Here is a 27,796-nt window from a genome sequence, read left to right on the forward strand (position 1 = left end):
AGGGATTTTAATGTAAAATCACCGAGGTTAAAAGAGAATGGTTTAGAGAACAACTTGAAATTCTCTGCTATAAATATGACTGGAGTGTGTACTTTAGGGACTCATAAAGGTCCACTATGGACAAATTGTGAAGGGCATCTATGCCATTTGCAAAATACAAACTCAAGTAAGAGTGTCTGCTTCATGTGGGACCTGTGTTCAGAGCCACATGGTCTAAATGAACTGCTTTGAATTATACACATTGTTATCTCTCTGAAATTGACTTTAGTAATGACTCTGTCTTGCTAAGCACATTCACATACCTTAATGCTCACCTGCCTTCATTCAGAACCTGATCAGGTCAATCAGTACCTATTGAAGAGCTTGTATTTTCATGGATTGTGCTACATAGTAGGCTCTACAAGATTTGACTGCAACATTTACCAATCCATACAATAAATAATTATTCATTTTCTTTTTCATTTAAAACTTTCTTGTCTGATTGTAAAAATAATACATTTTTACATGAAATTCGTAAAATAAAGAGATTCATGAATAGAAATATAAAGATTGCCTTTAAGAGTCAACCCAATATAACCACCATCTCAGTATAATTTTCATTTAATTAATCCTTCAACAAAGTAATTCTGTAGTGGGAGGAAAAATGTCAGATTCACTTTTTTTTAATTTATTTTTTTTTATTTTTTAAGATTTTATTTATTTATTTGACAGAGATAGAGACAGCCAGCGAGAGAGGGAACACAGCAGGGGAGTGGGAGAGGAAGAAACAGGCTCATAGCAGAGGAGCCTGATGTGGGGCTCGATCCCATAACGCCGGGATCACTCCCTGAGCCGAAGGCAGACGCTTAACCGCTGTGCCACCCAGGCGCCCCCACTTTTTTTTTTTTAATTCTCCTTTATCAAATGAAAGCATACTTTGTTATGGAGAAAAAAGAAAATACCATTCATGTTCTATCACCTGAAGACAATGGCATATATTTCCTCCTAGTCTTTCTATGTATATATTTAAGCTTTTATGCTGTGATCCACTGTTAATATTGTTTTAGTGACTGCATAATATTTCATCAAGCGCATGTGCAATAAATAAGTACTCGTGGAATGAATTGATAAGTAACAGTCTCAAAATCTAGAACTTTAAATTCTGGACAGATAAATTATTACAAACTAATACCCTGTCTCATTGGTTGTGCGCAGTACATTTTGCTAACAGAATACCCCAGCATAAAAAATGGTGTTGTAAGAGGTGTCAGACTAGACTAGGACAACTCCCTGAGTAGAGTCAATGGGAATGCTAACATGGTAGGAGAGGAAAGAATTCTTAGAATACAAGTAGAGGAGGGAATTCATGGAAGAAATTATTTCTAGAATCCTTTCTGTAATGGGGTCAACAATGAATCAGAGTAGTTTTATATTTGCATTTCTCCAAAATTTGTCACATGAAGGAAAGAGCAAATGTAAACACTTACGTGTATTGTTCTCTATCCTAAAAGGCAGAATTTTGCAGTAATATTTAGTTACATGCTTTTAAAAATTGGTTCAAGAAGCAGGACTCCTCCAGCATATAGCAAGTGTGGCTTCGCCAAGAATAGTATATCTGTAGAATGAGATTGAGTAAGATTAAAGTCAAACCTCAAACCCTGGGCAGTAAGGGGAGAAAAGCAGACCCTCACCACTGTTCTACAGCTGGGATGGCATTTGCTTCAAGTATTACGTAACCTCCTGGACGCAGCCTGGACAATCCCTCAGCTTTCCTTAAAGTTTTGGAGAAGAGGGAATGACAGTGTTTCGTAAATGCTCTGCTACTTATATCACAGTCTCTTTTCCATGGCAGAGTAACAGGCACTGCAGGAATTGTAACTCAAAAGCCCAAGTTGAATACCTTTCTTGATGGTGCCTAAAAGTTGAGTGACTTCCCCATTCTAACTCTTGGCAGGCAGGAGATTCCTGGCAGCAAAGCACCAAAGAACTGTGAAAGTTTTGATACGTTATTGCCTTCTCTCTCTCTCTTCTTTTAAGATTTATTTATTTTCGAGAGAGAGAGAGAGTGGGGGGGAGGGGCAAAGAGAGAGGGAGAGAGAGACTCTCAGCTGAGCGTGGAGCCCCGCCGGCTCATTCCCATGATCCTGAGATCATGACCTGATCTGAAACCAAGAGTTGGATGCTTCACTGATTGAGCCACCCAGGTGCCCCTCTCTCTCTCTTTTTTAATTGAAAATTTTATTGAGATAATTGTAGATTCACATATAGTCCTAAGAAATAATACAGAGAGATTTCATATATTCTTTACTCAGTTTTCCCTAATGGTAACATCTTACACAATATAGTACAATATCACAACTGGAATTTTGGCATTTGTATAACCTACTACATTATTCAGCTTTTCCCAGCTTTTACTTGAACTCATTTGCTTGGGGTGCACATATGTATTGTTCTATTGTATTAAGCTGCATAAGATGCACAAGCATATCATATTAATAAAAGAATATTGCATTAAGTCCTATACAATTTTTTCATGTATGTAGGTTTTCATATCTACCATGACAGTCAAGATACTATGCAGTTTGAACATGATGAAGATTCTTCATATTGCCTGTGACAATCTACAGAGAGACTTCTCTCCCACATCACTTTCTATTTTTAACCCCTGGCAATCTCTAACCTGTTCTAAAGTTTCTGAATTTCTTAAATTTTGTCATTTCAAGAATGTTATATAAATGGAATACATTCGGAGCGCCTGAGTAGCTCAGTCGTTAATCGTCTGCCTTCGGCTCAGGGTGTGATCCCAGTGTCCTGGGATCGAGCCCCACATCAGGCTCCCTGCTCCGTTGGGAGCCTGCTTCTTCCTCTCCCACTCCCCCTGCTTGTGTTCCCTCTCTCGCTGGCTGTCTCTCTCTCTGTCAAATAAATAAATAAAATCTTAAAAAAAATGGAATACATTCGTTATGTAACTTCTGGGATTGGATTTTTTTTGCTCAGCATGATTCCCTGGAGATTCATCCAAGTTTTTATGTGTATCAATAGTTTGATCCTTTTTATTGCTGAGTAGTGTTCCATGGTATAGATGTACCACATCCTGAGGTCTTTTATTTTATTTGGACTGATTGTAAATGGTATTATGTTTTAAATTTCAGTTTCCCTATTTTATTGTTAACCTACGGAAGTGCTGTTGGTTTTTAGGTGTTGATCTTGTTTACTAAAAACTTGCTGAACTCACTTATTCTAGAAAATTTTTAGATTTCTTGTGTTTGCTACATAATCATGTCATCTGCAGTTAGCAAGGTTTTATTTCTTCCTTTCTAATCTGTGTGCCTTTTATTTCTTTCTCTTGCCATATTGCAGTGGCTGGAACATCTAATATTATGTTGAATAGCAGTGTGGGGAGCAGACTTCCTTGTATTTTCCTCAATTTAAGGGGAAAATATTCAGTCCTTCTAGCTACAGGTCTTTTGCAGATGATCTTTATTAAGTTGAGGTGATTCCCCTTTTTTCCTAATTTTCTAAGGGTTTTTATTGTGGGTGGGTGTTAAATTTTGTTAGATGCTTTTCCCATGTCAATCAATATGATCACATGATTTTTCTTCTTTAACTGGTTGTTATATTGAACTTTATTGATTTGGTTTTCAAATGAGAAGCGACTTTGGACAAGTGAAGAAGGGAGTAGACTTTGTAAGACTTAGCAGAGTCTTAACAAATGAAAGACAGGGTGTTTAGATTTGAGTCTAGTGCATAGCTTTATTCAAAGTATATTCTGTGACATATGGTAATAGTGGAGACATTAAAATGTAGTTTCATGGTCCCTACTAATTTGAGAAACTGAGTTAAAATAAGTGTAATAGACTTCTTTACTGCTGGACTTATTAGAGCCTTTAATATGCTACATCGAGTGATCTCTGTCTTTCCAAAAGGGGAATAAAGTGTATAATAAGGTTTCCCAATCCAGTTTATCCACAAAATCTACATTTTCTATAATGTCTATGGTAACGGGAAGACTCACTTTGGGGACAATTGCCAAAGGAAATAATTTTTCGAATGAAAATTTCTGATCTGGGGAGTATTACAGAAGAAAGTCAGTATGCTATGGTGGCCAAGCACATGGAACTTTAGACAGGTTTCCTAGCAGCTGAAGGATCATTTCATGATCTGTTGAATAGGGAATAAATCTGACTTCCATGATGGCAGTGAGGTGTGGAGGTGAAGAGTGTGGGCTCTATAGTCAAGTATTTTGGTTCAGATCCTGGTTTTGCTCACCTAGAAGGTGTGGGGAACATTGGAGAAGTTGCTTAACCACCGTGTGCCTCAGTTTTCTCAAATGTAATGTGAGAATAGTAGCAATTCCTTTTCTCTAGGATTTTAGAAAGCTTTAGTGAATGAAACATGTAAAGTGTTAGAGATGTATAAGGCACATAGTAATCATCCAATAGTTGTTACCTATGATGATTGTAGTTGAAGGATGAAGTGAGATGATCAGAAAAGCACCAATACTCAGAATGTCATTATTAGGAAAGTGGACCCAAGGGCTAGTTGGATGAGTTACGGGCAGGTGAGTCTGTGGTCCCACATTGAATGCTTTGAGGACCAGCATGGTGAGAGTGCCAGTGGAAAGATTGCTTTCAAAATATTTTCTTGGACTCTTCAGTATTCGGTGACTGAATACGAGGGGTTTAAAAAAATGACTCAAAGGTGACAACAAGGTTGAGCCTTGGCATTAGGGAAATGGATTTTGTAGTCACCAGAAATGAAGTCTGTCCTGGATATTAATGAGTAAGCCAGATGATTTTGGCATTGTAGTTAAAAAATAATAAATATTTTAATTTCTGGTTTTAACAAGTACAGGAAAATAAAGCGTTGCTGTCTGTTTGTGCAAAACTGAAATCTGATCAGTGTTGGTAAAGGAGCGATCTGATTATGCAGTTACTACAAAGAGAATTATGCCCATGATGCAACTTTGAACTTTGAGAACGTCTCAGCTTTTTATCTGGGGCACTGAAGTGGTGGAATGGCTCCTCAGAGGAAATTAAGAGAGAGAAAGGCATGCTGGTGCGGAGAATGAAGGAGAGAAACAATGCAAGAAAGAAGAATTGAAAAGGTCCTTTGAGAAATCAATGAGTATAACTTAAAGAATGGGAGAAGGGAAAATGTGGTTGCAATAGCAGAGAACATTTAAGCAGGAGGGCAGCTTGGTAAAATGACTTAAGATAAGCCAAAGGTATACGATTTTTTAAAAAAGAGTTTGTTTGTTTGTTTAGAAGGCCAGTGTGCATGAGCCGGGGTTGGAGGTGGGCAGAGGGAGAGAGAATCACCAGAGGATTCCACACTGATGAGGTCCCACGACCCCGAGGTCATGGCCTGAGCTGAAACCAAGAGTTGGACGCTTAACCAACTGAGCCACCCAGGTGCCCCAAGATTTAACACACTGTATGCATAATTATGGACTTAGAATATAGCCCAATTTTGTTTTCATCTTATTTCTCATTTTTTGGCATAGTGCCTTTAGATCCTAACCTTTGGTAACCCAACTAGAGCCCAGAATGCCATTACCAGAAGGTAACAAGTCTAAAAACATTTCAACAGGAAGTATTTTAATGCCTTAGTATTTTAGTTAATAAATTAAATGTGTGTACATGCATTTGTGTATTGCTTAACTTAAATTTAAAAATTTTCTTCTTTCTATCTCAGCTTTATATCATCTTTTCCTCAAAATCATCTTTTCCATTAGCCCTCAGGATATCATGGCACTGAACACCATGAGTGAATTTTCTCAGATAATACTGTTTATTTCTGTGCCAAGTACGGAGGCTTTGAATCAATCAGAGTAAATGCTTTTGAGAAGAAAAAAAGAAGTCAGTTAATCTGTATTTGGCTCTCATGGTCGCAGACTAATGGCCCCTCAAAGATGTCTCTGTCCCAATCCCTGGAACCTGTGAGTATGTTACCTTTCATAGCAAAAGAGACTTAGATATGATTCAAGTCAAAGACCCTGAGTTACGGAGATTATCCTGAATTGTCCAGTTCGACTCAGTATAATCACGGACTCCTTAAAAATGGAAGAGGGAAGCAGAGACGTGAATCAGAGGAGGTGAGACTAGGGAAGAATGGTCAGAGATGCAACATTGCTGACTTTGGAGGTGGAGCAAGGGCCCTGCTGGCCCATTCACGGCTGCCTCCAGCACTGCTGCAGGGGACCTCCAGACAGATCCTAGCATGGAGGCTGCTTCATACCTCCCACCTGCAAAGCCCTCACAGCTGCCCACTACCACTGAAGGATGACAGTAAACAAATTTATAGACAGTGTGACGTCAGCCAGTAGAAATGAAATCCTACTTCTCTTTTTGATTTACAGATCTCATGCAAGTACCTTTCATTGGCAAAATTTAACTCAGAATCCTGTTGGCAGGGGTCTGGTAAATGCAGTGCCTTATGTTCCAGCCCCAGAAAGACAGGGGGGCTACCATGGAAGAAGAAAGTGGTGCTGCTTGGCCAGGAGATGAGCTGGCATGTGTGGTCAACCACAGCATCCTGTCTCCTCCCAGGACAGAACGAGAGCCCAGCAGGAGAAAGGCATCACCTCTCCCTATGAGCTGACACCATATTTACCAAGGTCCTGATGTGCCTTTTAGCACCTTTTCTCCCTCTTTTAATTCTGAAAACAAACTTGCAAAATAAGAGTTGATCTGATTATAGTTACAGGACTGTTGTTTATTGAATGCCTGCTACAGACTAGGCGCTGCTATTGGACTGGGGATACAGCTGGGTGACCAGCTATCCAAGTTTGCCTGGGACTGTTCTGGCTTTAGCACCAAAAGTCTTGTGTCCTGGGAAACTGCCTGGTTCTGGGAAAACCAGAAGGGCTTTGACACGATAGTGAACAAGGCAGCCTTTGCACTCAAGGAACTCACGTTCAAGTTGGGGGTCCAGAAACAGACGCAAAACAGAAAAAAAATGAAAGTCATAATATTATATATAATGTGGCATCAATTTAAAAGGAATATGAAGTATTTACTTATATATTGGTTCACCTGTTCATTTTGAAAAAGGAGATGGCTCCTTTTTTACCTGGTGGACAAAAGAGAGGGCCACCCCAGGACATAATTTTGCTTCCAGAAGAATCACTGCTTACCTCCTCAGATGGGTACATGTCAAGTGGGTAGGTTACCATTGTCCTGAGGTAAGAGAATAGAAGGGATGTTGTTCTGGCTTACCTAGCCTGTCCTTCACTGGTGGCTTTTGGGACAGGTCTGTAACCTTTCAAAGAGGCCACATGCACCAGGAAGAGGAGGATGGAGACTCTAGCCCTGCCTCTTTGAGAGTCAGCACTGTTAGTCGCTTTCTGATGGATCAGGGTAATCCTGATTGAGGACTGGGTAGAAAAGACAGCACAAGCTCCCAAGTGAGCCGACTGGAAGCAAATGTGGGCTAGACCTAGCCCAGGACCTAGGGAGCTCTCATACCCAGGTGGTCTTGGTCATGGCTGTATCAGTGGTGACCAACCTGTTCTCATTTGTCCAGGACTGAAGGGTGTCCTGGGACATGGGACTTTAAACCCACAGCAAACTAGGGTGCCTTTTAGGGTGAACATAGAGTTTATCATCCAAACCAAGACATTCCAGAGTGAAATGGGGGGGGGATATTGATAAATACACCAGTTCAACCCGGTGTATGTTGGGGCCATCTCAGGGAGCCTGGGAGATGCAACTCTATTCACATTAGACTGTGTTTATTTCTGGTTCAAATTCCAGAAAGTGTGGTGCATTGTGCAGCTGAGGCAGGAGACCTTCCCTTATGCAGGACCCTGCTATGGTGACAGACTATGGGGACAGTGATTGTGGTGTAAATGTTAACTAAACAGCTCAAATATGAGCTACATTACCCACCTACAGACAAAACTGTCTTCAGGGCACCAGCAAAGCAGGAGAACGACCATATGACCACAAGAAAAGTTTAGAAATTTGCAATAAAAATATCTAGCAAGTATCAGTTTTAATTGAAGCACATCTATGTTTTGTGCTATTTCAGAAGGTAAAAATTCCTTTAAGTTACTTGGGATGCAATGGTATTGACGGTGTGAGAGTCCAAATAAGCTTTTCAGCACTTTGTGTCTTGAACAGGCCTGGCTGGGCCCTGCCGAGGGTGGGGTGCCCTTGGCCCTGTAACACGAGGTTGGAGTTTGCCTGGGGGCTCCACTGTGGCTCGGCAATCTGTGCTGCCACCGAAGGGCTTGTGACTGGAGGCCCCACAGCAAGTCCAAGATGGATGGGGATTTGAACACAAGTGCTCTGCAAAGCCCATACTCTTTTCTTTATGAGAGTAGCTCTCATGCTCTCTCACTAACCATAATGCAGAGGGAATGTTATCAAATTGCAGCACAAAGTAATAGGGGATATAGAGGAGAAAGGAATGAGCTCTGTCCGGATGGCTGAGGGGAGGAGATAGTAAATACGTCCAAGTCCCTGTCCATCCATGGAGTGTGGTTGTCTGCTGCTTCCTCGGGTAGCTTAGAACAAAGAGGAATTTAGTTTTTCCCAGGGTCTGATACTTGAGGTCAGGAGTCCTGATAATGTTTAAGTATTTATTAGTTTGAAACCTTGAGACCATCAGGAGAGGGAAGGATATCAATGGAGCAGGAAGATAGAGGACGGTGGCCAAACGAGTCCTGAGTACAACCTGCTGAGCCCCGGCCGACGCTAAAACCAGGTGAGAAGCACGGGGTGGGCTCTTACTCCAGCTATTGCTTTTCAGAATGGCTCTTTCATTGTCTTATCTTTATGGGCATATGTGTGTTGAAAAAGTTCTTCACTTAGTGTGTCATAGGAATTTTACATGTCTATAGATCTGCATAATCGCTGAAGAACAGCAGAGCATCCTCTCCTATGGATTGACCACAATAAACTAATTGAAGCAGTCTGCTAGATATGGGAATACAGATAATTCCCAATTTTATTCATAAAAATAATGCTGTGATAAACATTTACACATTTAAAAACCAGATCTTTGTGGGGCGCCTGGGTGGCTCAGTTGGTTGAGTGTCCCCGACTCTTGATCTCAGCTCAGGTCTTGATCTTAGAGTTGCGATTTCAAGCCCTCTGTCAGGCTCCATGCTGGGCATGGAGCCTGCTTAAAACAGGCAAACAAACAAAAAAACCAGATCTTTGCTAACTTGGCTAAATTTATTTCTCCTTAGGATACATATCTTGAGGCAGCCTGGCTGGGTCGGAGGACATACAAGTCACATTTTTCATATACATTGCTTAACTCTTACTTATAGAAAATGCTTACCCAGTGACTTGTCCACAGCAGCGTTTGGCTATCCGTGTTTCCTCCCACTCTTGTTAACAATGGTCACTATCATTCTCTTCATTTATATATTTGCATATTTGATGTGCAAAAATTAATATGCCATTGTTTTAATTTTCATTTCGATTAAATACCTTTTCACATTTTTCTGTTTGTATTTGTTCTTATGTGAATTGATGCTTAATGTTTATTGCCTGTTTTTCTGTTGGGGTATTTGTGGGATTTTTTTGGTCACTGATATGTAAGCACTTTACACTTAGAAAATGTTACACTGTGTTTCATACCTTTCATATATCCCTCTCCTGATTGTCCTGCCTGTTTTGCTTTGTTAGTGTATAATGTTTGCCATGCCACAGTTTTAAGGTTTTTCTCTTAAGATTTGTTTATTTATTTTAGAGAGAGAGAGTGAGCAGGGTGGGGGTGCAGATGTAGAGGGAGAGAGAGAATCTTAAGCAGAATCCCCGCTGAATGTGGAGTCTGATACCAGGCTTGATCTCGTGACTTTGAGACCATGACCTGAGTGGAAACCAAGAGTCAGATGCTTAACTGACTCCATCACCCAGGTGCCCCCTAGTTTTAAGTTTTTATGTAGAAACAGCTATCACATTTTCCCTGACTTTGGTATAAGATATATATACCTTAATATGTATGTATCTTAATGTATTTTATATATATCTGTGTAATGCCAAAGTCAAAAATTCATCTCTGTCCTCAGGCTTATGAAACATATTCTCCAATTTTTAGAGTATTTTTCTTGTTCAAATTATTAATACATTTGAAATGTATTCTGCTGCAACAGGTGAGTGTACTGATCAGGGTTCTTAGTTGTAAATTCCCAAACGACTTCCCTCTAAGTTGGGAAGGAAGGATACGGGACTCGGAGCAGGTCACAGAATGAATGGGTGGGGAGAAGCTTGCTCAGTGTACCTGGGCCTACCATGCGTCCGCCAGGGCCGCCCACTGGCCTGGTGAGCACATCCCTGCAGCCGTTGCTTGAGCAAGGCACTGTTGTCTGCTACTGTGCACACCAGGACGTCCGCTCCACTGCTGCTGGCAGAGCTCGTGCGCCACAAACCCACACACCTCCTGTCCAAATGGGCCCTGTAGCCCTGCTGCTTCCCTGCTGCACTCCCAAGCTTCAGAAGTGAATTCTTAGGGTATAGATGTACTTGGCAGAGCCTAGGTCCCACGCCTAGATGCAAGCTGCAAGGACCCTGAAGTGGGTGTGTCGAGGTTGTACTGCCCCGGGGAATGGCCAATGACCCTGTGGAGCTGACTTCAGCTTTTCCCACTGGTGAGTCAGGTTCTCTGACAGCATGTGGTAGACAAGCCATTCTTTCTCTGCTGAACAGAAATGTCACCATTATCATATGCTGAAAATCTATAATTCTTTTTTTAACCCAAAATTAATTCTGGGTTTATTAAAAAAAAAAAATTTGACAACCTGACTTACAGAGTAACCATTCACTCTCTATTCATTACTGAACAATCTTTTTCCATGTGACCTAATTATACTTTATTTGATGCAGCTTTAATTAATTGCGAGAAAACATTTTACACATAGGTGAAATATCTACCCAATCCTCATCAACCAGAACACTGGGTGACACAGAAAATTAGATGTTAATGTTGAAAAGAAGGTAAAACATTCACATATGACAAAGCCATTTTAACGAAGAGACTATTTTATATTCCACAATTATTTGAAGTATCTAGTATGTACGTAGAGGCCTCTTCCTTGGCTCGGCAGTATCCTTGATATTCTTCCTGAATGAGTCCTACTCTGGCTTCCTGGCCACAGATCTAATTACTTCTTTCACCAACTTACTCTTCAGCAGCAGGGAACTCAGATGAAAACCTTCTGTATTTGGTATATGTATGGTTTGTTGCTTTCAAGCCTGATTCTATCAGAACGGCGACATGATGCCTGTGCAGATATTCTTACTGTTGTGTGGCCAAACAAAGGAACATAACAGATTGCCTCCTGTCCCTGTGGAGGTAGATTTGTTTTGAAATCATTGAAAGGATCCTGTTTTCCACTCAGAATGGCCAACTGACCACATAAGGTCACTAAACCATCTTTATTTTTAGGTAAGTAGCACCTTTAATCCATAACTGTTGTGTGAATACAAGCATGCCATTTGTTCTCACTGAATAAATAACATTCTTCAGTGATAGGGCCTTTGGCTAACGGAGCTCAGTGGGCTGTCTCAGAAAGTGCTGTGTTTCTGGGTTTCTGTGGTTAGTATCTGCATAATTCCCCAACATCTCTGTTGGTGAACACATTTTCCTTATTTTTCCATCTTCTTATAGTTTGCCATGGCTGCCATTTATAATCAGCAGACTGTAACATCTGAATGTCTTCTTATTGGAGAGGTGAAGTGGGTATATTTTCCTAATGTACAGACCAGGATGATGGAACCCTTGGCCCACGTGCAATCTGCTGGAGAAATAAAGGGTGTTAGATGTGACGTGGAGGAGGGTGTTGGCCCGACAAGGCCTCAAGAGGGAAGTTCTCTCAAGTCTTCTTGGCAACCCAGCATTTGCCAGGACCATGCACTCAGCCACTGTTTCACAGCATGAATGCTCTTCTTTCATCTACCCCTGAAAATCTGTAATTCTTTGGGCTGCTTTTGAACTCTCAATTCTTATAGAATAAAACACTTTAACGTTGTAAGCTTTATCATCCATTTTAATATCTGGTACTACAAGGTGCCTTACTTCATTTTTCTTATTAAAAGTACAGTGTGCAGAGTATCTGGGTGGCTCAGTTGATTAAGTGTCTGACTCCTGATCTCAGCTCAGGTCTTGATCTCAGGGTCATGAGTCAGGCTCTGCATTGGGCTCCATGCTGGGCATGGAGCCTATATAAAAAAAATGCAGTTTGCTGTTATGCATTTAAACAAAACATTTGCTCATCAAGAACATCTTTATTCTGTGAACATTCATACACACAAACCATGCTAATGCTGAGGAAAAGCACCCCGCCACCTCCTGTGGCCTTCACCATCTCTTATAGAGTGTGGTCATGAAGTCTTTCACAGCCTGACCTGCTCAAAGATGTAAGAGATTATAAAATTACAGGTAAATAAAAATTTTATGATGTGTTTTCCCCAAACTGGATCTTTTCATAGAGAAACATAATATATTACCTTTTATTCAAGACTTACATTACTTCCTTTGATACAATACGTAGGTTTTGTATAATTGCTACAAATTCTTGAGGTACATTCTTATATATTCATACATACATATATGTGTACTTTTTGCTTCTAATTTGGATATGACAAAATAAAGCTGTTGAGTCTTATAAAACTATTTTGCTCAACACTTTATTGTTTTATCAGTTCTTTTGTATTTGATTCCTTTGTGTTCTCTAGGTTGATCATCTACAAGTAATAATAAAGTCAAAATAATTCTTCAATATTTATAATTCTTATTCTTTTTTTTTTAACTCTGTAATATGTTATAACTTCTAGGGCAATGTTAAATTTTGGCAGTGATAGTGGTCATTCTTGTCTTAGGAATTTAACCTAGATTCTTCTAGGGTTATACCATCAAGTCTGCCCTTAGTTTCCAACCAGTTTTCTTTATTCTGGTCAAATTCCAAAATTACTCTGAGTTTTTATCAGGAAAGGATATTTAAAGTTGTCAAGTGCCTTTTAGCAATTACTGGACTGGTTATATTTTCTTATGTGAATCTAATTGCCATTTGTTCATTGAGAACCCCAGACATTTGTTCTGTAGTGTTTTTTGCTTCCTCATGGTGCTCTTAACTCCTCTTTCCTGTATCTCCTAGACACTACTAGCTCATTCTAGAGGCTGAGCTGCATTCAGCTCAGTTACTTTGGTAAGAGATCTTCCTGGGTGGTGCTGTTTTCTTCCTGCTGTATCACTGAATCCCCTGCTGTCTGGTTGTAGCATTTTAGTGTGAGGTTAGGGTTGATCAGCGGGTTCATGTATTGTCAATCAGCAGTATATTTCATTATAAAGTTCCCATTAACCTTCCATCTAATGGCTTTAGCACCTAGTAACAATGGTCTCCATCTATTATTTTAATAAGAGTAACAAAATAGCAATTAAAAACAGTATCTATTATTGTTTTTCCACTTAGTAGCTGAGTTTTTCTATAAAAGGAAACTTAGGTCACCCTGAAATGCAATTTGTACAGAGAAGGCAGGATAAATGCTTGCTCTTCCCTTCACTTACCGTGTGCTAGAATAACGAGTTGGTGCTCTGGTGACCCCAAAGAGGCAGGAGGTAGCTAATGTAACACTCCATCCAGTGATGTGATGATTTTATCTGCGTTTCCTATTTCTGTCAACAAATGATAATGTTAGAGTATTTTTACTTTTAAACTCTTGAAAAGGCCCTTAATAAGGGTCATGAAAAAACACTGGAGGGAGTGGTAGATAATCTTTATTCTGTGAGTGGTAGATAATCTTCATTCTGCCCCACTAATTTTCCTTGTCTTCACCTCCATTTGTTCTCCTGGTTGGAACACAGGAAGACTGTTCTCTGGATGTGAACACAGTTTCATTTGTCTCAGGATGTTTTTCTTGTTTGGGTATTCATTATTGATCATGTGATCTTTTAACATCTCCCCTCATTGCTTCATAAGATTATGCAACTTTATGTTGGGGAGAACAATGTTGCCTTCCTGGTGCCAAGATCCTGGGATGCCTGTATCCCTCAGGAACACACCCAAAGCTAATTCTTTGGTTCTTTATCTTGCAAGATTTCAGGAGCTCCAAGGAGAATAAGGAAACCAGAAGCGATGGACCCTACAGAGAAACAAAAAAGCTGTCTCCATTGTTACTTATTTAATAATAGCAATAACTTTATAATGGGATATGGGGGATAGCGAGGATGATGATAATGATGTTGATGATGATGAAGTGTGTGTGTTTGCATGTGGATGATAAATTAGGAAATGATTATAAAAGAAAAGTTTAGGAAAAGCACCTAGCCTATATAAATCTGGATTTGTAAGTCAGGGAGTAAGCAAAAAAAAAGCAGTTTTTAAGCCTGGCCCCATAGATGTAAGTAGCATCTACTGAAATAGGCTCTGACATTCAGTGTGATGTGAATCATTTGGGTAGACAGTGACTGTTTCAGCCAGTGTTTGAGGTTCAGTTCAGGGCCTATTGAATCATTTTGAGAAAGAGTTGGCCCCAGTCAGGAACATTTATCTTCGAGTTTGTCCTGCAAAAATTTATGTGCCTTTTGGATCGAGGCAATTTTTTTGTCTTATTCATTGGAGAAATAAAAAGAGGAGACAAAAGAAAAAAACCACACGTTGGAAACAGGATGGCCTCTGGGTTTTGATGAGCATATAGGCCGCATACGGTGAAGCCTCATAGGTAGAAGCCATGCCTTCACCTGCTTTCAACAAATAATGATCTAACAGACACCTACAACATGCTGGGTGCCATGCAAGGCTCTGTGGATAGAGGAGTCAGCAGGACCTTCTCCTCAACTTGAAGGGGTCTATTAGGCTATCATGGGAAATGCAGCAAATAAATGGGCAGTTACAAAGGAGTGCTTCAGTAAGGATTACCTGGGGTTCTTAAGGAACTCACAAGAGGAACACCTACCCCAGGCGTGGGGGGCTCAGTCAGGGTACCCAATAAGCGATGTCTGAGCTGAGGCCTCCCTATGGGAGGGGATAAGAGAAGTCAAAACAAAGCAACCCCATGTGCAAAGCCTCTGCCCTGTCAGGTGGGCCTGGAGTGGAGAATGGGCGTGAGCGAAGTCTAAGACATGAGGCTGGAAAAATGATAGAGATCAATCTTGTCCAACCTTGTAAGTCAGTAAGAAGTTTGAATATTCTTTTGAGGATGCTGATGTAACGAATAGAGTGACATGAGTCAGATAGATCTTTTAGAAGGCTTCCTCTGCCTCACAATAAGTGCTCAAGAATTATTTGTGCAATGAAAGATAGCTTCTATTTTTCTCTCTTCTTTCTTTCTTTTTCTTTTCTTTTCTTTTCTTTTCTTTTCTTTTCTTTTCTCTTCTCTTCTCTTCTCTTCTCTTCTCTTCTCTTCTCTTTTCTTTTCTTTTCTTTTCTTTTCTTTTCTTTCTTTCAGAGTGAGTGTGAGAGTATGGGAGAGGGGCAGAGGCAGAGGGAGAGGGAGAAGAGAACCTTAAGCAGTCTCCACACAACATGGAGCCTGATGTGGGGCTTGATCTCACAACCCTATCATGACCTCAGCCGACATCAAGAGTCCGACACTGGACCAATTGAGTCACCAGGCACCCCTGTATTTTCTTCTTCTGTGCTTTCAGACACGCACGTGGTCCGCGGAAGGGGCCAGCCCTGCTCGTGTGATGCATCAGAAAATGTGCGGGGCTGGCTGGCCTGCAGAATGCCTTCTCCGCAAACCCTGGTCTTTCTGCCCAGTATCTCTGTGAACTCCCCCAGCTCCACCTCAGCCACAGTCCCTTGTGGTGGTTTAACCGACGAGGCATCTCCATTACCTAGGAATCCAAAGAACAAACAAAACTAACTCTGTGGTCCTCCGGAACAACTTAGAAACGGTTGTGTTTTGAAAACATAGAAGCTGCTAAACTTGCAGGGAGAGTTCTTAGCAAATGCCAACTTGTATGCTTTCTATGTCAGAGCGGGAGAGTAAAACACAAAACCAAGAAGAGTATCTAGAAGGCAGGATGGAAACACACTCAGATTTGGGCAGAGATAAGAAGCCGCCTGCACTTCAGACTTCTGAATATGAAGTGCTTTGATTGGCAGGAAAACAAATGGGGAAGAAAAGGCAAAGTAACCAACTGAAAGTTTTTGTGTGTAGTTTCGAGTTAAGAGTTAGAACAGAGGATGAGAAGCACATCGTTTCCAACGGTAGAATTTTAGGGGGATGGGGAAGAGAGGGACAGAACTTGATGTGAATGTGGAATGAGTCTGAGTAGCCACAATGGTGAAGACGCTTCCAGAAGCAGATACACTTCTTGACTGGTTTTAATCCTTCAAAAAGCCCTGCTTAGTGAAATATTAGTGCTTTACTTCAGCCCCGACCTGGAGGAGCTCTGGAAGAGAGAAGAGTCCAAGAACTCCGGGCCCCGGGGACAAAAGCCCCAGCTGTTCCTGCTGTGCCAACCGAGGGAAGAGAACAGGGAGATTGCCTGTGACGGGAAGGGGCGAGGTAAGGAGGCCACGACAAAGAGGAAGCCCCTAACCAGACACACGTCGGGAAAGGAGAGTTAGAGTGACCAGAACTAACATCTCAAGGTTAGTAACTTTCTGGAGAAAAGAGTGGATGTGGCTGAGTTCACACCTATAAGGTAAATCTTGTGCAGCGGAGTGGAGACTGCCGATGAAATGGTGTCAAGTAGATTCAGCAGGAAAAGAGCTGTCATTGGCTGAATGGCTGATGTCCTGTGAACCTGTAAGTTCAGCGATGGGCACAGTTCAGTAAGAGGGTGTTGTTTAGGTCCTTTCTCTGAGTCTGTGTCTAGAAGAATTGTATTTGTATTCTAGAAGAAGGACCTGATGGCATGGTCCTTGAGAATAAGAAAACTGAGCTAATTTTACCAGTGTCCACACTATGAGGCTTAACCTTCCTTCCTTCAAGCAAGACTGAGCAAGGATGAACTTAAATAAAAAATGCTTGCTAGCTAAGTATTTATTACCCTATGCAGGGGTTGGTGACCTTTTTCTGTCATGGATTACACAGGTACTATTTTGGTCTTTGTAGGCCATGTAGTCTTTTTACAGCTATTCATCAGAGCACAGAAACAGCCCCGGACAATGTGTAAGCAAGTGAGCGTGGCTGAGTCCAAATGGAGTATTTAGAAAGGGTCAGGCAGGAGGCTGGATTTGGCCCATGAGCCATAGTTTGCAGAACCCTGTCCTGGAGGATCTCTACTGAAGCCAAACTGAAGTCTCTGCTTTGAATGCAAGCGAGTCCTTTAAGGATGGTCCCTCAAAGGTAATCTAACTCCTGGGGCAGCTCTGTGACTTGCCGAAGTTCTAAGGGACTGGTGGTCTGAGGGAAACCACATGTCCTTCATTAGTAACATTCTCCTGAAGAGACACTTTGAGGCAGGGAGCAGAAACCTAGACTAAAACACTCCTGTTGAAGTCTTGCTGGAAGTAGGAGCCTCACAACAGCAAGGACATCCCAGCCAAAGGCATACAAACTCTGACATCTGGAAAAAAATAAAGGAGGAATGCTCCAAATCTTCCCAGCCTCAGTCCCTTCTTCTCAAAGTCTAGCACAGACTTTCTGTTTTGCAGCCCTTGGCATGTCAGCAGTTGCCTGAGCAAGCATGGAACGGGAGCAGAGTGGGAGCCACATCTCCAGCAGGCACATCCAGGGGGCCAGCATGACACGCGGTGTCTGGGTGACTGCATAGAGAATAGAATCCTCCAGAAAAAGCAGACAGCTGGGAAAGCAGAACATATTATAGATAGCAGAAGCAATGAAGCTGAGGACGGAGAAGTGTCCATGTGTGTGGACAGCCTAAGAGAAGGAGACCACGTGTCTGAAGGCTGTCACCCAGCCAGGTCACCCGGGAGCCGGTGGTGTGAGGTGATCTCGTGAGATGAATTTCATACTTATGTGGTTAGCTGAGACCTGTTCGATAGGAGAGAAGTCCGGTAATATTTTGATTAATGACTTCCTTGAGGATGAAGCTCTTCTATACAGACAGCTCTATTAGAAAAAAACCTCAAGCTAAAATTCCTTCATAAATCATGCAAAAAACAGCTCCCTACACAACAGAAATAGCTCAAGCGCAGTCTCTATTTGTCTTTGGTTAGATGCTGATGAATAGGGCTCGTCCTTAGCAAAGTTGTAACAGCTGAACTTTATCTTCAGATGCATGTCTTTCTGCACCTTCCGTCTGGATCTGCAGCCTCCAGGGCCCCTGGTTTTAGTCACTGCAGAATGCAAGTGTGCGTCTGCTCTCCTCATCTCTCCACGAACTTGGCTTTGGATGCCTTGGGAATGAAGGGGCCACTGCACACTATTATCAGTTTATTCCCCTTTTCTCATAATCCTCCCACACCCCTGATTCTTTGCTGCCAGGGAGGAAGCTCACTGAGGGTTGTAGGAGCCTCTGAGGGTGGATGATATGTTGCATCTAATTCTTGTAGGATCTGCAGCCAGTATGCTGTAGCAGAGATCTGCTGGGTCCCTTTGTTCATCTTACTTCTCTACCTGCGCCTCTATCAACCTACCCAACCCCGACCACACACACGCCGTGTGTGTGTGTGTGTATCTATCTATCTATCTATCTATCTATCTATCTATCTATCTATCTATCTATTTGTATACATATATGCATTAATAAATATATAAACATTAATATAAATGCGTGTAATGTTTCGGCATGTGTTTAATAAGCACTTAGTGATTCTTTATGAATCATTTCTCTGACCACTTGGACTATGTTCTTCGGAATTATCTATTTCTAGCTGTTGTGAAGTTGTGGCATAGGCATGCGACCAGACTCCATCTCAGCATGTATTGTGAGGCTCAATGTGCATTTGCAGACCAGGGTCGTTGAGGGACCACGTGCTATCAATAAATGCAAGGCCAACAGCAAAATGTGGTGGCTTGCGCAGTTGGAAAGACCGGAGGTGAATTTGGACTCCTGCTATTCACTAGCGGTAATTTTTGTTATTGAGGTGAAATTCATACAAGATAAAATTAAAGTGTATAGTTGAATGACATTTCGTACATTCATGGTGTTCTACAAGTACCATCTTTATCAAGTTCTAAGACATTTTCATTGTCCAAAGACAAAACCCCGTACCTTAAGCAGTCACTCCTGGTTTCCTCTCCCTTAAGCACCTGACAACCAATCAAATCTACAGATTTACCTATTCTGGGTGTTTCATATAAATGGAATCTTACAATATGTGACTGCCTTCTTTCACTTAGTATGTTTTCCAGGTTCATTCATGTTATAGCCTGAATCAGTATTTCATTCTTTTTATAACTGCATAATATGCCATTGTGTGGACATACCACAATTTGTTTATCCATTCTTATGCTGATGGACATTTGGGTTGTTTCCACCTTCTGACTCTTGTGAAGGAGTTGCTATGAACACTGGTATACAGGTATTTGAGTATCTATCTTCAATTCTTTTGGGTATAAACCTATAACTGGAATTACTGGGTCATATGGTTATTCTGTTTAACTTTTTGAGGAACACCAAACTGTTTTCCACAGTAGCTCACCATTTTACATCCCCACCGGCAGTGTACGAGGATTTCAACTTCACTACATCCTTGTCAGTGTTATTATTTTCTTTATTTTTGATTATAACCATCCTAGTGAGCATGAAGTGGTCTCTTTGTGGTTTCGATTTGCATTTTTTCTAATGACTAATGATGTTGAGCAACTTCTCATGTGCTTGTTGGTCATTTGTACATCTTTTTTGGAGAAACGTCTATTCAAGTTTTTTGCCCATTTTTAAATTGGGTTGTTTGTCTTTTTTGTTGTTGAGTTGTAAGAGTTTTTTATATATTCTGGATCCTAGACCTTTATCAGATATATGATTTGCAGATATTTTTTCCCATTCTTTAAGTTGTCTTTTCACTTTATTGATAGTAAAAGATATTAAGTATTTTGAACTGTATAGTTCATATGGTGTCTGTCACAAGATCACTCCAGGTAGTGTGTGTGTGTGTGTGTGTGTGTGTGTGTGTGTGTATGAAGGGACACAGTTCTAAGGCAAGGCACAGTACAAGGGAGGCTAGTTAGGAGGACACTTTCTTGAGGGCTTCAGGAATTCTTGGGACTGGGTGTAACTCTGGTTTTATAGTTTTTTGTCAGTACGTATCAAGAGGAAGTCCTATAGTTACCACCTCAGTCCATTCTCCACAGATATCCAGGTTATCTTTCAAAAATGCAGAATTGTCCACATCACTTACCTCCATGAGATATTTAGTGGCTCTGTGTTGCTGTCAGAGTTGTGTTTATTTATGCCATAGACATGTGTCCCAGGGCCTGTGTTTGGTGCTGGAGTTACAGATGTAAGCAGGATGCTGTGGTTTCTGATGGTGAGGTTTGAACTTCTCCATGGGTGTCATTCAAGATGCTTTCAATCTGGACCCAACATCATTTTTGTCTCTTTCCCATTACCTAGACCATAGTCATACCATTTCCCGAAAATGTTCTCTGCTGTCATGCCTTTATTCCTTCTCTTCCTTCTCTACTTGGAAAGTCTTAGTTAGGTTGGAAACCCCAGGATCTGGTGCATTTTTTCTATGAAAACTTTCCCAGTTAGAATGAATTTTTCCCTCTCTGGGCTGTGCCAATACTTGCTCAAATTTGACTTCTATAGAATTATCAGGTTTTATTATAATAAACTGCCTCTGTAATCTCTCTGACCCAATATATTACTGCATGCCTTGAGGGCAGAGACCAAGTCTTTCTCATACTTGCGCCTCCAGGGCCTAGGCAGGGTACCAGGCACAGCTCACTAAAATTTTGGACAGATTGTTTTTTTGAATTACTTGTAAAACAGAGATACCGCATCTGACTACATCATACAGCTGTTACGGGCACAAATAATACCATAGATGTGAAAGCTTTTGGAAAATAGAATGCTGTGTAAACATAGGGTGGCACTCTACAGTACCATATGTATACATTCTAATTTTATACTATTGATTTCTTGCTTCCTAAAAAAGTTCCCAGGTTAGATACTGATGTTGAACAGTGGACACCTACTGATAAACTTTGGGATTGAAACCAGGTTCAGAGTTGGCCTTAGCCAACATTGTCTTTAGTGATTCACATTCCCCACTTCCCAATTTTTACCTATTTTTTTTTATTCAGGGGCCAAATGTATTCATACAATTCCTTTCAGTATAGAGGCAATAATATATTTTTATACTAACATGGTAATATGTTCCTAACAAGTTCTTAAGAAACTGAACTGTTATTTTACATGAGGGAAGGGAACAATGATGAATCTAAAAAATGAATCATGTTTTGATATTGTACTTTAATTATATAAGATGTAACCATTGGGGGAAACTGGGTGAAGAATACAAGGGTGCTCTCTTTACAATCTTTGCAAATTACTATGACTCTGTAACTATTTCAAAGTAAAAAGTTTAAAGAAATCATCCATAATGGTAGATTTCTATATGTCCTGAGCCACGGTATTTTTGTATCTGGAGGTCCTTCTGTGGTTCCTTCATCGCCTCCAAAGCAAATGCCTGAGGTCAATGAAAAGGTAGAAGTAAAAGGAAGGCCATGCCCAACCACAGTCCACATTAGTGGAACCTCCAAACCCCTGGCACCCCAGGCTCCTCCCCACTGCCTTTCAGTCTCTGCTCCAATGTCAAGTTCTCAGTGAAGACTTCCTGGACCTTCCTGTCTAAAAGGGAAACACTACCACCCGTATTGCCCTATCCCCACTTTCCTGCTTTGTGTTTTCCTTGTGCACTTACCAGCTATAACTTACTGTATTTTTTACTTTTTTATTTTTTCATTTCAGCTTTTGTCTTCTCCCACTAGAACGTAATTTCCATGATGGCAAGGACTTTTTTTTTTTTTAATTTACTGTTGTATTCTAATTGCCTAGAGCAGTCTGGCATAGAGAATGCCCTCAGCCATTCGCAGATTTGTTCAATGAATGAATCTTTGTAGAAAATAAAAGCTTGAAAATAAGCTATTTCCCCGAGAGAGAGAAGTGATTCAAATCTGCTCATCCTTGTGCGAGAACAAACCTGACTTTGAAGCTAAGACCTTTTTCCTGTGTTCATACTTCAGAAAAAGAAGACACTACTGATAATATCTGAGAGGAAGGAAGCAGTGCATTGTGCTGGGCTTCTGCATGTAACTTTATAAAAAACTATCTTTTTTTATAGACCAGCCTCCCAAACGGTTTCCAGAGATGGATTATCTTACTTTCTTCTTGGCTATTCTTCACGTATATGGAGGTAAAGATAATGTCTTCATTTAAAAAATTTACTTCTTTTTTGGTCTTATAGTGTGACATGTTTAGAATTTATAATGCTCTTTAGTAGATAATTTCTTACTTGTTCAGGAAATGTACAAGTTACAAATACCTCTTATCGGCAGTGGAACCTTTTTTAGACTAAGGTAGAAACTGTTAGCCTTTAGCCTGATCTCAGTTTTTTATCTTGCTAGGTCTTAGAAAGCTTAGAATAAGCTTGAGGTATGTATTTGGTGTTTCAATCATCAAGCCTAACTGAATAAATGGGATGTTGTGTATTTCAGCTCTATGTGAAGAGATGTTTTGGGACACAACTGTTAAACTTGCTGAGAATATGAGTCTAGAGTGTATCTATTCATCACTGGACACCTTAACCCAGATGGAGTGGCTCAAGATCAATACAACGAACAGAGAGCTCATAGCCATTTTCAGCCCTACTTACGGTTTGAGTGTAAAACCTCCCTATACTGATAGGGTTTACTTTTTAAATTCCACCATGGTGCCTAATGATATGACCCTGTCCTTTCATAACGTCTCAGAGGCCGATGTTGGCTTCTATTCCTGCTTTCTTCATACTTTCCCACATGGACATTGGGAAAAGGTGATCCAGGTGGTTGCATCAGGTGAGTGGACATTTTATTTACCTTTTTACCCACCCACGACATTTGATTCTTAACGCGCCAGTAGAAACTACAAAATGCTTTATCATATGTTTGTGGTATTTTCTAATTTCACTTCTAGATTTTATGATATTATTGTCTTAAAGAAATAATTCTATGAATCAGTTTCATTTTTCTTAATGTGCTATCGTTTCTGAGTAGAATAAGCATCTCACAAATTTGAATGTAGTAGGAGAAAAGCCCAGGTTTTCTATTGTCTCAGCAGTGACTAGAGCCTAGACTAAACTGATGTTGGCAGCATTTGGATTCAGGACCAGGCACCTCCCCGTGTGAGCTTCCTCCCAGTGATGGAGTGCTGCTTCCTTCCTCTAGGCACTCAGTGCTGGCTTCAACATCTGTGTGTTCAGAGTCCTCTGTGTAACACCAAATCTAGATTTATTAATGAATCTGAGCAGAGTTTATGCACTGGCTCCATTTTTGCTTCATTCAAGTTCCTAAGAGAGGACCCTTCAGAAACTGCAAGGTGTCATTTCAAGAAGGATCAAATGATCTCCTAGATGTTTTCTGCTGTGTTTACTAGGGACTGTGGTTTGGTGCTTAGTGAGTTAGTCCTTTCAGTAAGAACCTTATGTTAGCTGCTCAATCCCTCTGCATCTCGGGCTTCTGAATAGTCGACTGAGTTAATAATACCATTCTCTTTGTTGAATGGCTTAAGGATCGTGTGGTTAAAGACCTATGGCAGTCAGGGAGTGGTGGGTGTTATTATTGTCACTGTTATTATTCCCTATGCTTTTGATACAAAATGACTAATGATGAAATTTTCAGATGTCAGCAATAGTCTAGAGAAGGAAATAGTTTGGAACCGTGTGTTTCTTGTCTGGAGTTTCTAAAATTATATCCCAGATGGACATTGAGCCGAACACATGTGACATGTGCTAGAGTACTTATTTTCAAGGGATGTATATTATAAAAGAACAATATACAGTATTGTTAGCAAGGGTTAGCAAATGGTCAGAAGGTAAGGAAATTTCCTACGTGTTAGTTTTCTTTTTCTCTGTAGATGTAGCTAAGCTCAAAAATGGTTTTATGTATATGACTGAGACTTACAAAGTGTCTATTAGCAAAATCTCTTTAATGAAATATTTATTATCAAGTCCATTTTGCCATTGAACTCCTCATTCGCTGTTGTGTACAGTACAACAGGTGCTGAGTACTGTCTGCAAGTTTTTGGTGTATGGAACACTTTTGATTAGCCATGCAGATGAAAGAGAGGATTGGCAAGGGCCTTCAAGTAGAGTGAGCTATTCAACACCTGGCCTGAGCCACCAAGGCCAGAACAAGATGGTACCCCTCCCCTTCGTGTGGCGAGCTTTTGCAGTTTGGGTCCCAGATCAGGAATTCCAAGTTCTGTCAAAGAACAACGGATTAAACACAGGGAGAATAATGGTCACTAGGCGCAGGGAAGTGGGGAAATGGGGAGCTGTTGTCAAAGGGTGCACAGTTACAGTTATATGGGATGACTCCACCTGGAGATCTAATGCACTGCATGAGGGCTGCAGTTAATAATATTGTATTAAATACTGGACATTTCCTAAGAGTAGATTTCAGGTGCTCTCACCACAGAAAAAAATGGTAACTATGTGAGAAGAAATGTAAATTAGCTTGATTATAGTAATCATTTTACTATGTACATGTATATTTATCGAATGACACAGGACTTGATCCCAGGACCCTGAGATCATGACCTGAGCTGAAGACAGACGATTAATGGACTGAGCCACCCAGGCACACCAAATATATGCATTTATTAAAAAAAAAAACAAAACAGGCAGTTTGTCATCTTCTGAAAGTTTAGGATAGAGCTAAATTGTTGCAAACTAAGTTGTGATTGCCATGCCAAGGTAGGATTTTTAGCATCATATGTGAACAATTTTGGCAATACTTCCTGCTTTTATCATCCAGAGTTATTGATCGTATTATTTATCTTGAAGTTAGGCAAAGGGAGATCTTTGCATTCTGGGGCTTTTCAAATACAATGGTAGGATTTTCGGTCAGTCACTGGTCAAAGAAAGGAGCGCCCGCCTCTCCACATAGATGAATTCTTCATGATGATAATTCTTAAGCATATTTTGTGACGATTGTTATTGATCATTTATATTTTTAGATAACAAATTGTGGGGTTGGGCGAGTGAGAGTATTCCACTCATTTTCGAGACCATGAGGAATTCCTTTTTTTTAAAAAAACTAAAAATGATAATGAATTGAAAAAATATAGTAGCTGTATTTCAAAGTTAACCTTATATATACTTGAAGTTTTCTGTGTGTGCTTTGTTAACATCGTATCAGGACCTATTAGTGTCGCACACACGTGTAACATAAAGGGAGAGTTGATGATCTCTTCAACAATACAGGATTGGAGTTGGAATCCAGAAATCCTAATTTGTGTAATTGGTTGCAAGAACTTCAAAAGGATGAAGTAATTGAACCATATACTCTCTAAATATACTGCTTTCTCTTCTTTGCTGATACCTGACTATTTTGTATGAGGAACTTGGTCAGTATCTTCTCATTTAACCCCACTGACCACTTGGTACTTAAAGTGTGGTGAGGTCTAATATCTGTGCAAGTTCTCAGACTTTGTATGTGTCCCAATGGATAAAATTGCAGTGAGGAATGGAAAATGACAGCTTGGGGGACTTGGAGCTACAGGGACCCTCAACCATTGTACATCCTTGCCACCCCACCCCTCACCTGGGGCTTTCAGCTCAGAGCTGAAGAGCAAATGAGGCAGTCTTTTTCTGGATAAATGGTCCTGTTAATGCAAATTTATGTTAAAAGGTGTGTTAACTTCACATAAGCCTTTCTCAATTAGAAGTGTTTTGGAGAACTTAATGGTAAGAATGGCTGCCTTTATTTTACTGCTGCTGGGGTGGCTTGGGCGGTAACCTTCCAGAGGCAACCCTTTCCTGGCAGAGTTTTGTGGTGGAAGTGGGATCCTATTGAAAATTACTGCAACCTATATGTCTCTGGCCTTACTAGTCAGTTAAAGCGAATGTAGTTACACTTATGGAAATGTACCCCCAGATGGGTGGCCCACCCACCCTACTCTACTACCTAACTTTCACTGGGTGCCTCCTGTGTATGAACCTAATGTCATCTCCTCTAATGCTTATGAAACACCATGGTGGAGGTAATGTGTTCCCATTGTGCAGCTGAAGAAAATGTTCAGGGTCATTAACCACCTTGAGGTTCTGAGCTGCCCAGTCTCAGCACCAGGGTGAGACCAGTGGATGTTCGTGAAGTGCCAGAAATGAGATGACGGGGAGCTGGATTCCAGCACAGTGAGCCAGAAGGCTCAAGGATCGATCAAGTCGCACTGGACTTGACAACATGGAGGATTTTTTCTAAGATAGAGAGACAGATGAGGGAAGGAGAGAGAGCAGAGAGGGAAGCATCTTAGGGTCACTGACATTATGGAGAGGTCACAAAGGAAGTTTGACATCCACACAGGAAGAGAGCACAGAGCTCCAGCAGGATGTGGTTCCCACCCTGGGTTCTGTGGCCCCTCGCTGCTACGAGAGATAGCCTGAGAGGAAGAAACGGGTGCCCACACCACCCAAGGGGCTCAGAGTGTGATGTGCTGGGGTCCCAAGTAAGGTTTTATAATGGTAGATTCTAGTTGAAAAAACGAAATTGGAGCCCACCAGCACAGCCCAATGTCATGAAGAACCTGGGAGGTTAGGTTGGCCCAGATCTTGCTGTGCCTCATGGAGTCTGAGCTTCACTCTGGGAAGACCTGGGAAGCTACCCAACATTTTTCAGAGGGAGACACATAATAAACCAATTTTTTTTTTTTTACCACCTACAAAATTAAATTAGTTGTAGTTTATAGGCAGGGAAGAGTTTAAGGTCAGGGTGAACAAGTAATATTTTATAGATTGGAACACTTTTCCACTGCTGGTAGGAGTATACATTAGTATATCTATTATATTTTTGGTATTGGTAATATTCGGAGTTCTCTGAGAAACAGAACCAATAGGATGTATATGTATATAGAAAGATTTTATTGTAAGGAATTGGCTCATGTGATCATGGAGACTGGCAAGTGCGAGCCAATAGACTGGAGTCCCAGGAAAGACAATGGTGCAGATGAAGTCAGAAGGCAGTCTGCTGGAGATTTCCCTCTTGTCTGGAGAAGTGAGTCTTTTTGTTCCGTTCAGGTCTTCAACTGATTAGATGAGGCCCACCCACATTATAGAAGGCAATCTGCCTACTCAGAATTCACCAATCTAAATGTTAATCTCACCAAAACACCCTCCAAATTAACACATGAAATTTGCTATCACACCTATTTCAGAAAATGACATAGGATTAGCTAGTTAAGGAATCCCATATGCTATGACCTAATAATTACATTCTGTTAAATATCCTAAGGATTGCTTACATGTAGGAGAAATGCTGGGGAATGTTTATAACAGTAGTGATTGTAATAGCAAAAAAAGATGAAGGATGATTACTATGCTCACCAACAGGGATGAATCTTGGGAACATCTTGTTGAAAGAAAAGCACATAAGATATGATTTCTTTCCTTTAAAGTTTAGAAGAATGCAAAAATGAACAACATGTTACTTATAAGCATGTACAGTAAGGCTATAAGGAAAAGCAGAGTTCTGAAACATGGACAGGAAGGGGCAGAATTAGGAAGGGACACAGGGTCTTCAAAATTCACAGTTACAGGGTTTTTCTTATACAGGGGTTTTATTTTCCACTTCTCTCAAAAATTTTTTAAGAAATTTCTTTCAAATGTATTGAATTTCTCATATAAACAGAGGAAAAGGATGCGATTGTGGTTTTTGAAGAGTTCAAAGATAATTATCTAAGTTAGGGATGAGATCCTCTTTCATTTAAAAAGATGGGATATTAGGAGACTGGCTTGGCTTGAAAG

The 27,796-nt window shown here is 40.7% G+C and overlaps 1 protein-coding gene across 2 annotated transcripts in view; it reads left to right on the forward strand.

The window, feature by feature from the left end:
- CD226 (CD226 molecule) overlaps positions 1–27,796 on the forward strand; it is a 109,929-nt gene that overhangs the window by 17,950 nt on the left and 64,183 nt on the right. Inside the window, exons 3-5 of one of the 2 annotated variants that reach the window (XM_045790251.2) lie at positions 5,717–8,691; positions 22,142–22,213; positions 22,515–22,853. In XM_045790251.2, the coding sequence (XP_045646207.1) occupies positions 22,168–22,213; positions 22,515–22,853 (385 nt within the window). In that variant the 5' untranslated portion in view covers positions 5,717–8,691; positions 22,142–22,167. Of the gene's footprint in view, positions 1–5,716; positions 8,692–15,377; positions 16,535–22,141; positions 22,214–22,514; positions 22,854–27,796 lie in introns of those variants that run through there. The other variant, XM_045790252.2, reaches the window with a different exon arrangement.

This window comes from Ursus americanus, chromosome 19 (genome assembly GCF_024610735.1).
Source record: "Ursus americanus isolate L20-20 chromosome 19, mUrsAme1.1.p, whole genome shotgun sequence".
NCBI lineage: Eukaryota > Metazoa > Chordata > Mammalia > Carnivora > Ursidae > Ursus > Ursus americanus.